The sequence below is a fragment of the Centruroides vittatus genome, unplaced genomic scaffold (genome assembly GCF_030686945.1).
Source record: "Centruroides vittatus isolate TY-2023 unplaced genomic scaffold, ASM3068694v2 contig_743, whole genome shotgun sequence".
In the NCBI taxonomy this organism is placed as follows: Eukaryota; Metazoa; Arthropoda; class Arachnida; order Scorpiones; family Buthidae; genus Centruroides; species Centruroides vittatus.
The window spans coordinates 937,819-954,950 of NW_027122479.1; the positions used below are offsets into that span (position 1 = coordinate 937,819).

General features: G+C 31.8%; 1 protein-coding gene across 2 annotated transcripts in view; it reads left to right on the forward strand.

Moving 5' to 3' along the window:
- LOC136981105 (mitogen-activated protein kinase-binding protein 1-like) overlaps window positions 1-17,132 on the forward strand; it is an 88,158-nt gene that overhangs the window by 43,596 nt on the left and 27,430 nt on the right. For both annotated transcript variants that reach the window (XM_067277376.1, XM_067277377.1), the window contains 7 exons: window positions 11,861-12,057; window positions 12,128-12,322; window positions 13,083-13,258; window positions 13,347-13,445; window positions 13,520-13,697; window positions 13,806-13,965; window positions 14,045-14,124. In XM_067277376.1, the coding sequence (XP_067133477.1) occupies window positions 11,861-12,057; window positions 12,128-12,322; window positions 13,083-13,258; window positions 13,347-13,445; window positions 13,520-13,697; window positions 13,806-13,965; window positions 14,045-14,124 (1,085 nt within the window). The remainder of the gene's footprint in view (window positions 1-11,860; window positions 12,058-12,127; window positions 12,323-13,082; window positions 13,259-13,346; window positions 13,446-13,519; window positions 13,698-13,805; window positions 13,966-14,044; window positions 14,125-17,132) is intronic.

Genomic DNA, 17,132 nt, shown 5'->3' on the forward strand with positions numbered 1-17,132 from the left:
ACATTTGTTTTGGCTCCCAAATGTAGCATTTTTTTGTAATAAAATCAAAATGTTACAATGAAACATAGATGTTACAACAAACACGACTGACATCATGTGCATTTGTGTCACGTGTCAAGATTTCATTTCTTTTATTAGAGCATTAGTTATTGTCGTTATTGTAGTTTATAAGGTTCCAATATCTGTTTATTTGCATCTTCAGCAATAACAATATATTTTAAAAATTAGTCTGCTACATAATTTTAGCCATGAAATGGCAAAACAGGGCTCATGGCTAAAAAGAAGGAAGAAAAAAAGTGCATAGGTTGCGAATGGAATCTCTAGATTAAGCAGTTCATGTTGTAATATTGTGGAACAGATGGAAACTTACTTGTATATTTGAAAATAATTTGTGAATTAGCTATTTAGCCACTATTTGTGAATTAGCTAATATGGACTAATCAGATTAGAACAAATTTTATTTGTGAGAACCCGACTAAATTCTGACAATGTGCAAAGCATTCTGTATGCTTCTACGCCACTTGACCAAAGGGTTTGCATCACTTTGTTTATGCCACATCAGGATTCTGACACCACTTTGTCTTTTGGGTAGACACAGAAACCTTAGTTCTCGTTCACGTGTAGGCAATCGCATTTGTATTCAGTTGGATTTGGGATGGAGGTGGTCTGAGAGACTGTGCACATGAGAGAAGTTTCACTCCACTACTCATTTAGCAAAATTAATATCTGTTTATTAATTAACATAGAGGGTTACATATATATACATATATAGGATAGGAGAATTATACTTTGAAAGGCATTTGGTCTATCTTAGTGAGTCCTTTACTGTGAAAGAGAGAGTTTACAAGTGATAGTGAGTTGTTAAATACTTGAAGTTGTAAACTCCTTGAGGAGATTCATACATTTGCAAGTGGACTTGTCCCATAGGACAATGGTATTGCCACTTGGCAGGTTGGATGAGCTTTGTTTAATAAGATGGTGGTATGGGCACCTGGCAGGTGAATCTGGTCCCTGGTTGCATTTGGCAGCAAGAATATGATAGGCAGTAAATCCAAATCCAGAGTAAACACTCAATGACAACGAACTGGAGATGAAGGACCAACTTTCGACGATAGACCAACAACACTGTTGTCATCGATCTTTCTTCTATTTCTTCCTCTTTAATATCAATGCCCTTTTTAGACAATATTGGTGGTTAAACCAATAATGATTTTTGATGTTATATTTCTGATACAGTCAAAAGTGATACATTCAGAAGTGGTGTCATCTCTGGACAAAGAAACAAGTCTGTGGGAAAAAGAATCACTTCCTGCTAATTGTAGTTGAGAAAAACAATTTTGTATAAGGAAATATTTGAACTTATTTTCTTTTGTTCCTTTTGAAAAAAGTTTTGAATAAAATTTTTTTCATCAAGTCAAGGCTCTCACAAAATAAAATAAAATAATTCAAAATATTGAGAGAAACTTTAAGCTGACTTTATTTGTAGTGGATGCATATGAACTTTCATATCAGAGAGTTTCCTCTTACATGTTCTCAGCATTGAAAATGACACGTCCCTGCAACCTTTTAATCTCTTTTCTGTATTTTGCTGTTCTGAGAGTACTTTTCAGTTTTATTTATGTATTGAAAGAGTAGATTATTTAAAAAATTTGTTTTTAATTTTAAAGAGGAAATTTGGTATTTAAATCAATTTACAAACATACTTAACTTTCTGTTATCTAATATCATTCAGAGTTTCATTTGTTACAAAAGATAAGACAAATATTTAGCAATAAAATATCAAAACATTCTTTACGGTCAATAATAGTTGAAAGTGACAGTTTGTAACAAATACCAATTCTGGATAGTGACGAAAACTTTTTAAAGATAAGAAAATCTAAGTCATTCTAAGTTACATTTATCATATTTAAAATGTTTTAAGCAGACTATTTTAAACATGATGTAGTTCATTTAAAATTAGTTTAAAAATTAAAGCTTGAATTTATTGAATGTCAAATTTTATAACATTTTACTACACTGTTACATTTTCGGGATTATAATCCTTGATGGAATAGAATTGTGGACCGTACGTTTAACGGAATTTCATAATTCTTCCGGGCATCTGTTTAGTAATTTCACGACATAAATATTTTAATTATCATTATAATTATAATGAATCATTAAAGATATTGTATCAGATAAATTTAATTTGATTTTAAACAGAGATATCTTTAATCAACCTGTACATTTTGCAAACCTATACTTACATTTGTATTTTAGATAACTGAATTAATATTAAAAAGAAATTCCAAAATCTATTACTCAATAATAAATCAAGAAAAAGTGTTATAAATTAGAGAATTAATTTTGTAGAAATAATTTTAAAGAATTTTAAATAGAATAATTTTATAGATATATAATTGTTAGAAATAATTTTGTTAAATTAAAAGAAATTTGCAAACTGTCATGTTCTGTAAATTATCACTGGTTTTTTCATAATATCTTGTATCATTATATTAGAATAGATAATTTTCATGTCTATATTATTTTATTAAAAGCTTTGTGCATTTTATACAAGCTATATATATTTTTTTCATTTTTTGTTTCTATTTAAAGATTTTAGCTTTTTCAATATATTTTGATCTAAGGCAAATTATAAAATTCAAAATAAATTGGTGTTTGTGCATTCTTGGTTATGCTTTTTAAATTACATTTTACCTTTTACTTTATATTTAATTAAGGATAAAATACTAGCAAAAGAAAGATCTGTTAGATGTACTTTATTAATTCTTTATGTCAGATATTTTATATTTAGAAATGAATGAGTAAAAGTTTAAAGTAGAAATAAAGGCCTTATAATAATTTTTGAATGCCTCAAGAAATGAGAATGAATGTTCTTTCTTTTGCTTAGGATGTTAATATATAATGAGCAGTTATTTATTGTGATATGATCACAATGTCAAGCTGCAATTTTTAATCATATTTTAAATTAATTTAATTCAAAATATATTCTTTTCATCTCAAATCAGTAGTGACTTGCCCCATACATCATACTTTTCCTTTAACAACAGAATCATGCTGGTCATCTATGAAACACCTTTTGGGAAGAAATTTTTGAATTGAAATAACATGACTTCCAGTTTGCATCAGAAATTCATATATAGCGTAGATCTGTGAGATTACCAAAGTATACAGGTTTAAAGACACCAACCAATGCCAAATTATCGGCATTGGTTGGTGTCTTTATGTAAAATGGGCTAGTTGTTGTTTATTTATATATATATGCCTTGCCGGGGGTGTGATGACCAGTTGAGTGCCTTGGGAGGACGTGGGCGCTTAATGTGTCCCCAGCCGGCATTGTAATGGCCGTCGATGGTTGTAACGTAAGCTTATATATACTGGAAGGGGCGATCGGACCGGAGGTCCGGGTAGCGTAATTGGCAACGCATCTGCATGGTGAGCAGAATTTGCAGGCTCGAGTCCCGCTTTGGGCCGATTCTTTTTTTCCAGTTAGGCCTAAATTTATTTAATATTATTTAATTAAAATTCTAATTATTAAATTTAGCAAGAGATGGTGCCTAATGCCTAACTCTAGTACCAAATTATCTTAAAATTATTAATATTGCTGTAGCCGTTTTCTAGCCTGATAATTCGGCATTGGTTGGTGTTTTCATGTATAACTGGTTAGTTGTTGTTTATTTGTATACAGGTTTGGTGAGAAGTAAGAGAAAATAAAGGCCAACAAAAATAAGAGGAGAAGCACACAATTCCTTGTTGTACAATACTAATATATTCCTTAAGAAAGCATCAAACACACCCGAGTGGGCTACAATAAGGTTACAAGGGTAACGGTAACAAGAGATTGAACGGTTCTATAACTAAAACACACTAATTACTTATATACTAGTCATTTACAATATTTACACAGGAGATCGTATTCAGTTGAGGGCTATTTCCCCCCTTTTTTTCTTCACTTCAATCCAATAGCCTATATCTTTCACTATACAGTAGAGAGTCGAAAATCGAAATCAATTGGGGACTGGGGTTGTTCAGATTAGTGATTTGTTTGGATTACCGATTATGTACGAAAAAATATTTTAACCTATCCAATGTTGAAATTTTTCTCCGTTGCGTGTCGCTTCGTGTTGAATTTTCGTCAATTTTAAGCCTAACAAAAATTTTTATAATAATAATCGATGCTATTGTATCATTAAAAATTATTTCTTTATTTTGTACAAACAAAATAAATATATTGAAGAATATAAAAACATGAAAATTATACTGTAGAAGTAAATCTAGTATCAAAAATGTTTGATTCAGCACGACACAGTCTGACTGAAAATCGTTCCGATTACCGGCGATTTCGATTACCGGGGTTCCGATTAACGACTCTTTACTGTATATTAATTGATCTTCACGTGGGCCGATCGTTGAGTGCCAGTTCGTTCAAAATAAGTCTCTCTACACACACACTTCCTAGTCTATATTACAATTCAACACAGCAGTTGTCCCCTAGTCTTCATGATGCCAATGGAAATGGATCTCTCTCTCTCTCTCTTTGTGCTCAAAACGTCACCCTTCTCAAAAGATGGCGGTAGCTCTTACCTTCAATCTCTTCTCCAAGACTTCGTCTTACATGGCTATGGAACGTCTCATACTCCAAAGGAAAGCCGAAAAAAAAGTTCTTTTCCTGTGTAGAAGTGCACTCTTTATACCCTTACTACCTGAGATCACGTGATCCACAACGTAACCTGGCTACAAGCCAATCACGACACATTGGCGCGACATCCAAAACGTGATCCACAACAAAAGGTGTATAAAACGAAAAAAAAAAAAAAACAAAACCTGATACACGATAACAATAATACAAAAGAGTAACTAATATAATACAAATAGTGTCAGAGCACTACAATAGTTAACCTGGCCTCCTGCCCCTAAGGTTTTCATATCTGGTCTCATCTTTCATCTATCTAACTCCATTCCAGAGATTAAGGAAAGACAGATGGATGACAGCAGGAATTTATAGGTCTACAATGTTTTCAAATTGCAGCCCAATGGGATTTCTATGCTTTAATTTAACAATTATCAGCATTGAAACTTCAGGAATACGAACATGATGTGAAGAAAAACAAGCATTTTCACTTTAGTGTAAGTAGTTCAAACAGAAATGGAAGAGAGCATTGCTAACATATATAACAAACACTATAATTCATTTAAATATCAAATGAACAACCAGGTTTCTTTACCTGGCTACTTTAAGGCTAATTAATTATTAAAGAATTAAGTAATTTGGTTAGAGGTAGACAGTTAAGCTGCCATCTTGCACTAAATTTAATAATTAGAAATAAATAAATTTAATTTAGAATATTTGAGAAGAAAAGATTGGCCCAGAGTGTGACTCAAATCTGCAACTCCTTATCATGTATGAGAGTCGCAATATTCTTTTTCATATCTAAAATGGCTCCTCTGCTTGAAACTTCTAATTCAATATGGAGATTCAGATTGTGAGGAATGACTTTTTTAGTTATATGAAACATTTTTAGTTACATAAGTGACCTAGAATGTATTTGTAAAAATGACAAAGAATGTAGTTAGCATCTCATAGTGTGGCCGTTGGCCATATTAATGTATATTTTTGTAATTAATAATTCTATAAATTTAAGTTAGGTTTAAGATTTCTTTTGTTTTCCTTTCTTGTTGACTAAAAAGACTTCCTTTTTAATTACTTTACTACCTAATTGCTTTACTACCTGGTGGGGAGTGATGCCTCCGACATGAAAAACAACATTGTTAAAAACAAAGTAATAAAAGAAAAGAGAAGAAAGAACGGAGAGAAGGGATCTCGGCTCTCGACAAGGAAGGTCGAGGAGAACGGGCTCTAAAGCTGAACGACGGAAGATAAGAATTGAAGCTCGACGAGTGAGGTCGATGCGGAGAAGCCATCTAATCTGTTAAAGTAGGCAAAGAACTTCCTACCGATCTGCCAATTTTGTGGGACTGATTCGGCAGTGGATTTAGGGTTACCAACCATGTCATTTTCACCTGGAGACTCCAGTTTTAGTGACATTTATCCAGTCTCCAGTTTTACTAGTAATTTCACCAGGAATATCAATGTTTTACTTATTATTCTTTAATATTAAAATTTAAAATCAATTTGTTAATTATTCTGTAACATTCACAATATTCCTCATATTTCCAGATCGAAAAGTTTTGTTGAAAATTTGCATACAAAATCATCATTACGATAAGCGCCATCTACATTTCGTTACTAAACACTCATGTCATCGAGATTACTGGAAGGGTTGCCATATTTCGCTACCATAGGCAGCGTTGCCAGATTTGGCTACTTTGCGCAAAATTTGGCTATCCTTTTGTCAGTTTGGAATAGAAAATATTTGGTGCATTGGCTACTTTTTGGGCTACAGAAATTTGACTTGGCTGCGTTTTTGGCTACATATTATTTATAAATATATTATTTGAATAAAAATGCACTTTAAAATGGTGTTTCATCATTTTTTATTAATTAGAGACCCAAATAAAACAAATATTTGTGTTTTTCAAATAAATTTTTGTTTGTCTCCTTTATAATAAATGAATTTATTTATTTCTAAGTAAAAATTGAAATTGTCTGTAGAAGTAATTTTTTAAAATACCCTTTTTTGTGATAAAGTTGTAATACTTATTACCAGGGGTGGCCAACTTTTGTGCACATAAGATCTACTTTTTATCGTAAAAATGTGTCGCGATCGACTTGTTGTCATAGGCATAGTCTAAGTAGGGAGGGGGGAGTGTGAAATACATATTATGTTTATACACTGTGTTTCAGTACGAAGTGCACTCACTGCTTATGAGTCGAGTCATAACTGCATGCATACAGTTGCGTTCGGTTACAAATATAATACATTAAGTCAAGACATCGCTAGCGATCGACCAAAATTGGCTTGGCGATCGACTTGTTTGCCACCCCTGCTTATTATTATAATGAAGATATTCTATATGACAAAATAATTTTAATTCAAAATAACAATTTAGAAAAACTTTGAAATGAGGAGTTATCAACAGAAAAAATATGGGTGTCTATTTTTAAAACCCTTGATGTGACTGAAATCAAACAAATTGTTGGCAAAGTTCTAAGCGTACCTGTAAGCAATGCATTTGTGGAAAGAATTTTTTCTATAATGGAATCTGCTTGGAGAAATGATAGAAGTAGAATGCGAGTGGAGCTCGTTAAAGCAGAGTTAGGCATTCGAATTAATTTCGACATGAGCTGCGAAGCTTTTCATTCTTATTTATTTCAACATGACCAAAAAAAATTATTGCAAGTAGCAAAATCAGACAAAAAATATAATTTTAAGAAATAAGAAGCATTACAATTATACTTAGTATATAACATAATGTTGGATTGTTAACTGTGTAATACTATATATAAATATATATACTGTACTCGTATATGATAATATAATTGTTGAATAAATAAAATATTGTGACAGTTTATTTTGGGGGGCAATCCTCCAGGTGAGTAGTTGGCAAATGTTGGCAACCTAGAGTGGATTATCGACAAAGTGAACGATAAAAATCTACTAAAATAGATTAGATTAAAGAAAGAGCCAAGGAAAGCCTCGTTGATAGGAGTGGATGATCGGAGACATCGGTAACCCCGCCCAGTATCACGGAGCACCCAGAGCAGAAACCCGGGTATTTCCACCTTCCCCTTATTCTGTACTTATATTCTCTCTTTTTTTCTTCTTCTAGTTTGTAAGTAGGTTAAGTATAGATACAAGGATACTTGTAATATTAATAGTATTGTTTTATGTATTCCGGATTTTGTAATTTCACCACCTACACATTGGGATCCAGTGTACAAAGAACCCTATATTGTAGCGAATGAAAGTATAGTTTGTAAATTAACAAAGTGTGTTTGTTAATCCTCGCTTGTCAATTGCTGTCGATTATCACAATAGCACTAACAACGAAATAAGTGAATATGAATATATTAGAGAATTGGTACCGATTGATTTACAAAATACTAATATGTTGCAAGAAGCCAATAGGTCTTGAATGCACAACAAAAGTTTGTAAAACTGCAAAATAATTGTAATATTATTGTACTCGTGTTATATTATCAAAAAATTATAACTTCATTCAAATATGTTTTATAGTTTTTTGAAATAGACATTAAACTTTACCTGATTTTATTTGGAATTAAAATTTAGTTTACTTTTGTTGTAAGCCAGAAGTATCATTAAATTAATAAGACTGTATAATATGTTTCTGTAATGTATTTTTATTTTTTAAACTTACCTGATGATGTAAATGTTGCTTAAAATATCAATCAAAATTTGACAGAAACATGTTATACAGTAATACCCCAAGTTACATAAGTAATGCAGACTGTAGACCTTTATACAACTTGAATTTGTAAATTGTTTAAGTCTAATTTCTTAATTAATAACTCAATACTGTATTTATTATTATATGTGTACTGTACATATATTATTTATTATTTTTTTGTATAAAAGAACAAAAGAAATACAAAGTACCATACATACGAAGGCTATTTTTTAAATAAGGTCCGTTTTTTAATAAGAAGAAAAATACTGTAAATATCATTAAAATATATTTTTTTCCATATTCTACATACTTTTATCTACTTTTCTACATAATTTCCATTTTGTTTAAACATTTGTCATACCGCTCAACAATTTTTTGAATTCCGACTTCAAAGAAATCTGCCGCCTGTCAAGAAGCCCAATCCACAACTGCAGTTTTCGCTTCTTCTTCGTCGTTGAAATGTTGACCACCAAGGAACTCCTTTAAGTATCGAAACAAGTGAAAATCACTGGGTGCAAGGTCTGAACTGTGTGGATGATCGTATCGAGTCAAAACAATAAAGCACTGCCCAATCTTTTTGTTTTGTGATCGTCAGAAAGCAGTCTTGGAACCCACCCAGAACACAATTTTCGATAACTCGGTTTCTCTGAAACAATGGTATACAAAACTGATCTTGAAATCTGTGGAAACTCAATTGATAACGTTGAAATCGTGAATCGTCGGTCCTCTCGAATTTTGTTATCCACATCACGAATCAAATCTTCAGAAATCAGAGAAGGTCGGCCAGGACGTGGCTCATCGTGCACATTAACTTGCCCATCCTTGAACATTCTTACCCATTTTCGAACTTTACTGTCACTCGTAGCATTATCACCGTAAACTTCACAAATCTGACGGTGAATTTCCGCTGCTGCCAAGTTTCTTGCATTCAAGAATCGAATAACAGATCGTATCTCACAGTCGACGGGCAACTCGATTTTCTTAAACATTTTAAACTTCTACAGCTCGGCATACAGACAGGCGATATGGCTGCAAATGGTGTCAAAACGCACGCCAAGCTTGCTCGGAGCAGAAGCGCATGCATACCGCCGTGATTGTGCATTATTCTCACTTTTCATTCACAAACGGACCTTATTTAAAAAATAGCCCTCGTATATAAATGAAACAAAGAAATTAAAAATTTTTTTTCTAAAGTAATTTTAGACCTTTGTGTTTTTAGTTTATCACCAATGAATTCAGTTTGTCGTTTTGATTGAATTTTAATGTAACCCCTTAAATTATGCTTTCTTTGATTGGCCAATGAACATTATGTAAATGTAGTGGTGGTAAACAGGTTATGTATAAAACAAATCACTCGAGGCAAACTACAGTAATGATGTGAAACAATACGTATAAAAAATATGCAATGAAGATGTGCTTGGTTTCGCTGCTCGACTTTCACCGAGTACTGTAAAAGAATCTTGTTTATGAGAAAGAGTGCCCTGTATGCTTGCATACATGCTTACAATTAGACTGAAAAGAAAAGGATTAGCAGAGCAATAAAGTAATAAATTGGTACGATGTGAAAGAAAGAAAAGAAGAGAGAGAGACAGGGAATGAGAATGAGAATGAATGAATAAATGTTTGAAATAGAATAATACTTTGTAATATCACATTACTCTACTCAGATTTTTTTTACAATTTTTGAGATTTACATTTTATATCACTGCAAATTTATGTAAGTCGTGTATTATGTAACTTGGGGTATTACTGTACATAAATGCCATATTTTTTATTAAATGATAGTTTGTATGACTGCACAGCAGTGTAAATGTAACAGATATAACAAAATATTAGTTTAAATTGAAGATGAAAATTTGATAACTGATCAGTAGCTAAGTGCTAATATAAATACAAAGATTATGTAATGTCAGTCTGGGTTGTTTATTTAACTTAACTGTATGTATACTCACTTTTGCAGAATTAGTCAGACAAAATTCATAATATTGCTCATAACTATTGACTCTAGATGACCATTTATTAAGTGAAGTTATCTAGTTGATAAGCAAAATTTTCACTAGCAAAATAAATGAAACTCTTAATAACTGGAATCACCCAGGGCTTTGCCAATTGTATCACCAAATTTGTTTTGAATAAACCGTAAATCGCCACTTTTTGTTGTGATTTCTTGGGAAAAAGTGCACAGATTATTTGAGTAAATATGGTATTAGAATAAATTGTATTATAATTTATTATTTTGTGAATAATTGATGATAGAACATTTGGATATTTAAATGGACATAAAATTCAATAAAAGAAAAAATATACAATTCATAAATAAAACATGAAGGGATTGAAATTTATTTTTGAAAAATTTTGGTAATGAAGTGTTACATGATTAAGCTAGATATTTGCATTTTTAAATATGAAATAAATTTTATTATAATTTGGAAAATCATATACATATATATTTATTTATTTTTATTTTGGATCTCACTGTCTGTGGGCACTAAGAACACATTTTTTTTTCTATACTCATTGTGTGTTGGTCAGGCTCACAATGGGATGGCCAGGTGGAGAGGGTGGGGCCACAACATATCCTGGACAGACTGCTCCCAAAAAATTCCAAGGATTTTTTCAATTGTCTGGATTCAATACCATAGATCGGTAGGGCGATGCCTTAACTGTCTGGGCCATCTGGCTGATGATATAAGTAAATTTATCTAAATATATAAAATTACTTGTCCTGACTGACTGAGTGAGTGATTGATTCGTCATCGGCCAGAGCAAACCACTGAACCTAGAGGTAAAATTTGGTACACAGTTAGGGTACGTCATGAAAACGCACACTAAGAAGGGATTTTTAGAAATTCCCTCGCGGGGGGCGAGAGGGAGAGGATTAAGGCTTAACTTGAAGACTGTTCTTCAAGTTAAGCCTTAATCCTCTCCCTCTCCCTATCCTAAGCCTAAGACTGTTCTTCTACTGTACTATTTTAGATGCAATTTTTTGTTTTCAACTACATTTAGTCTTCGTCGAGTACTTAGGTGTATTAAATCGACATTTCAGACATCGTTATAAATATTTTTATATTTATACGATGTTTTTATATTCGACGTTTTAACCAAATGTTCGAACCGTTTTAAATTCGAATTTGTTATTGCATATTGGTTCGATTATAGAACGATTGTAAACGTTCCTTTGATAAACAGTTTGTTTGATTCTCAGCAATTCTCATCATTGTCAGTGATAGGTGTTATATAACAATTACTGTGATTGTTGAAATACTGAATATAAATGGTGTTTGCTTGCAAAATCCATGCGGGCAAAGTCGCAGGTAACAGCTAGTATATGATAATTATACTAACTGTATATATTTACATAACTGCAAATTTATGTAAGTCGTGTATTACGTAACTTGGGGTATTACTGTACATAAATGCCATATTTTCTTATTAAATGATAGAGAGTTTGTATGACTGAACAACAGTGCAAATGTAACAGATATAGCAAAATATTAGTTTAAATTGATATTATTAAAATATTATAAAATATTAAAATATTTTATTACAGGCAAAGGAAAATATCTTGCTTCGGCTAGCAGAGATCGTCTGATTCATATTTTTGATGCCGAACAAGACTATGCTTTTTTACAGACGTTAGATGATCACTCGTCTTCAGTTACCGCCGTGAGATTTGTAAATATCGACAAGTTGCAGTTAATATCGTGTGGAGCAGATAAATCTGTGATATTTCGACAGGCACAATTTGTAAGAATTTAAAAAATTGTTTACTTTTATTTATAAATACATATTTAACAAATCTACCAATAAATTTTAGACACCTCGCTTGAAATTTGTTCGAGAGCATCACATGGTGGGAAAGACAACGTTTTACGACATGGATGTTGACGCGCAGCAACAACACATAGTTACGGCATGTCAAGATCAAAATATTAGAACTTACAGTGTTACTACAACAAAATTGAGCCGTTCGTTTCATGCTTCTCAAACTGAAGAAGGGACACTAATTAAGGTATCTAAGAAAATCACATTCATTAACAAAGATGAAAATTTGATCAATGAAGAGGGTCAAATGTTTATTTTGAATTTGCCAGTGAAAGATAAAATTCTGTTTGCCAACCAATCAATTTGAATTTGAAGTTATACTCAATATTTGAAAGTAAAACATGAATATCTAATGAAATTACAATAATAGTTTCTAGAATTATGTTATTTAACATATTCTTTTTGTACCATATTCTTAAAGGATGTTAATGTTTACTCTGGCCCATGTTCAGTTATCATTGATGGCTCTAAATAATTTAAACAGCTATCATTCTAGTACACTTAGTGTCCAAGTTTCCTTTTTCCCTCGTCACATCTACAGTATATTAAATATACTGTATAAAAGAAGTATTTAAAATACATTAAGTATATTTTAAATAGCTTTTTATGATATATTTAAGTCTTCTAGTGGAAAAGTATTTAAAATTATTGATTTTTGCCAATATTTTAATTAATTTAAAATGTTAATATATTATAAATATTCAAAAATGAAAATATAAGTATTCATATATTATTTCATCAAAAATGATTAGAAACAATATATAATCAGTTAGATAATTGATATGAATTTAGAGATTAGTGATATCTGACAAAATATTTTGATGATAAATTAATTTTTTTATGGTTCAAAGTTAATTAAAAATGTATGTTATATATTGGTCTTATCTCAGAAGTGTAAATATATGTTACTGATTTATTGTTTTGATAAATTTCTTATTGATTTTTAGGTAATATTAGATCCAACTGGAACATATTTAGCTACTAGTTCAACTGATAAAACAGTTTCGATATTTAACTATTATACGGGTGAATGCATATCCATAATTTCTGGTCATTCTGAATTGGTTACTAGTCTCATATTTTCTAGTAATGGAAAATATATTGTTTCTGTATGTGGCGATGGGTAAGTACCATTATACTTATACATTATAATAAAAAACTAAAATTATATTCTACTAAAATAATGTAAATTCATACTTCTTAAAATTTAGATGTGTATTTCTATGGAGGCTACCTGTAGAAGTCACTCAGAACATTATTGCCAAACAAGCTGTTAGTAATTCTACACATAATTTATGGCAGGATGGAAAGTAAGGAATGTTCAATATAATCAATATGTCTTCATTTTGTTAGAATTATATTAATTAAACATTCTTTTAAATAGAAAGACGGCTGTGACGGAACCTATCCAGATGGCAGAACGTGATGGACAGAAGAAAGATCCTAATTTCTCGTCTCTAGTTTGGGATTCGCGCATGAAAGAAGATTCGGGAATATCAGTGGAGAATTCTCCCGAATATCGTTTCAGTATTGGTCAATTACCCGGATGGGCAAAAAAACAGGTATATAATTCTTAGAGGTATATTTTATATGTTGTATAATTTGTTGCATTATAATTTGAAAATTTGCAAACTGACTTAATTGAAATTAATTTTTCTTAAACTGAACAGATAGTAGAAGACTCAACTACGTCAAGTTCCTATTCAGAATCTGAAAGTTCACTCACTATTCAGCCTAGAGGTCGCTGGGCACAGAGAGTCGACGGACAGGGCCTGGTCGTCCGATCCTATCTTCCTTCTGATTCTATTATTCCGTACCCCAATAATCAAGGTTAAATAAGATTCACAATATATGATTTTAATATTTGCAAAGTTATATTGTATCAAATATTCAATTGATCATTCTGTAGGGCAAAAACAAAATAGATATTCACATAATGAAGAAAGAATTTTTCAAAGCAGGGAAGAAGTTAACAGCAATTCTAATCAGGTTTGTTTTTTAAGCTTGAATTCTATATTTAAATTATAAAAATTGTAAATGTATACTAGTTTTACTTATAAATGCAGGGTCAAAGTTTCCATACATAGCAAAAAATCTCACTTTGTGAGACATTTGACTATATATGGGGAGATGTTTAAAATTACTTGTAAATAATAATATTCTGTATATGGCCAGCATTTAAATAAATTTATATACAGATGCATTTACCCCACTGATACAGAATGCTTTTTAAGGAATACCTGCTATTGTATTATGAGCATGCAAGCATTGCAAATGTGGTCCACAGATGGTCTATGTTCTATGACATAACTTGGTATAACAGCTTTCAAGTATCTCATCAGTTAAAATCAAGAGGATGTGGTCTGGGATCACATCCTCTTGATTTTAATTCATGGGGATTCATTTATTTATTTTGATCCCTAAAACGTGGCTTTCTATTCTTAATCTTCTACTCATTCTGTTTGTTTTCATAAACAGTAATTTATGATAATTTATTTAATTTTCATTAACAGTAATTTAAGGATTTTTCAATTTATTTGGTTGGCACGTGCGTAGCGGAAATAACAGTTCGATTGTTCGAAAATCATTTTAAGAAGACAAGAAGGCTTGAGAAAGGTCACAGTGAGGTGTCCAAAAACATTTGCCATAAAATTTAATTGAACTTGCACCGGTTATTAGGTTTTTGGTTGAAGATTTATAAACAGTAATGATTATTCATTCTTAACATAGCTTTAATAATAAAATCTGATAATATAAATCATTATTATTATTTTAATATTTTAACTGTAATAGAGAAAAAAATGATTGATTAGTCTGAGAATCGGGATTTATTAAATTAATTAGCATGAAAAATTACATTATTTCTTACATATTGTTTACAAAAAGGGAAGTTACATTTGTCATTTTTTGAGAAAAGGGAAATCAACTTCCTGTCCCACAAGACCTTATTTACAATTTTGACAGCCATCTTTTTATTTACCTCTTCCGCACATCATCACACATCCCGTTAGTGACAATGGATCTTTTTATGCCATTGGTCAGAAAGTATGATAAGAAGGGCAATTTTCCTGCTATTCTGGGCAGTTCATTGACATTGATATTACCATAGAAGACTGTCATCTGCCATAAGAATCTCTCATCCAAAGATTTAACTTGTGCGCCATAAGTTCCCGCCTAGAACGTCATCCTCCTCCCGAACTTCCACTGCAGTCATCCCACCTTATCAACGCTTTGTTGCTGATCAAGAGTAAGCTCAAGATCTACAGTTGAGGTAGTACGTCTTAATACTTGTAAAATCTCTCTCTCTCACGCGAATAAGATAGGGACTAATAAGCTCTCAATAGCTGTATTTGATTTGTTATTTCTTATTAAATTTTGGTTGTTACTTTATCATGGCCTCATTTTTGAACTCGCATCCATGCCGAAGTCTAATCACTTACCTATCATCCCTCCCTCTTGAAAGAGTTATGTAATTTACACAGTAGCATGCCTAATGCTCAATTTAGGCTGGTGTCAAGAAAACAACTTACAGGGGGTATTTTATGACCTCTCTGTACAAAAATATTTATTCTTAAAAACACATCCTAGATGACCGTAGGTGGGTCTCAAGATCCGACAACCAAAAGGCATTACTAGAGCAAGATAATGACTCGTGGTCCTCACATTAGTATGTGTTCAGCATACTTAGAGAAATTATGTTTAAACTGAAGAATACATTTCTGTAATTTTGAGAAAAGTTCACTGCAAATTTATTTGAATATTTAATTTATTTTAGAATATATTAATTAGATAATTCACTGGCTGATGCCCAATTTTCAAATAAGAGTTGTTAATGATCGTAAAATACACTTTACGCTAACGTTCAAATAAATAAAAGAATTAACACTTCCGTTACAAATTGCGACTTTTTAGATTTTAGATGTATTTGCTAGTACTTTCAATAGCTTATAATTACCATCTTCAGGCGAAAAATCAAATATAGTTATTGTCGAATGTTCAGCTTTTGAACAGATTTTTAAAGTTATCTAATGCACCTGGATGGAATTCATAAAAATTGATTTTAAAATTAAAAGATATTCGAAATTCATAGAAACGCACTGCAAATGATGTAATATCCCCAAAAATACTTAAGAAGCAATAAAGAGAGTTGTATTTGATTGTGCTACAAATAAGAAAACAAAATCATAATTCAGATTGTTTGAACAATATGTAGGGCAGAAGGCACCACCGCGACTTTGGCATGCTGACCTGACTTCGCTCTCGGACACTGTCAAGGAGAGACGTTTTTCTTTGTGTTCCATGCCAACCTAACCTACTGTAAATACCTCTTAATAGTGAATAATACTACAGTATATATCTAACAAATGTGACGAATAAAGTTGATCAAATATCCTTTGATCAACTTCACAGTGGAGGAAGAACAAAATACCAGAATCTTCTTCTTAGATCTAGAAATACATGGATCCTCCTGATCTACTATTTTTAGTACACCATAGAAACAACAGGGTGCCACATATTATCCCTGCAACTGCTTTCCAACCCTCACACTTTGTAAATTCCGCTATTACATCACTCATTCGGAAAGTGCTCCTTCTCCCATCCATCCAGACATTAATAGACAAGGAATTACAACTTGTTAATAGGCCAGTGCACAATGCTGGTTATTTTCCTTCCAGGTTTCATTTTCTCCATAACCGTGTCAAAAACAAATTGTTTCCCATCTTTCCTCTGTAACAAAGAAGAACTATAGATAGTACAACCTCCAATACCGTTTTTGGACCCTATATCGCTAAAAATAGCACATCTTTTTAGAAAGCATGGCTACTTTGCCTATAGCCCCACAACCAACACTAAGAAGAGTGTAACGATTGCAATGATAGAGATATTCTTATGTTAAATGAAAAATCGGGGGTCTACAAAATTCCATTAAAACATGCACTATCAGGGGAGGAAACTACCTACGTAGGAGCTACTACCAGAATGTTACATGCGTCCTG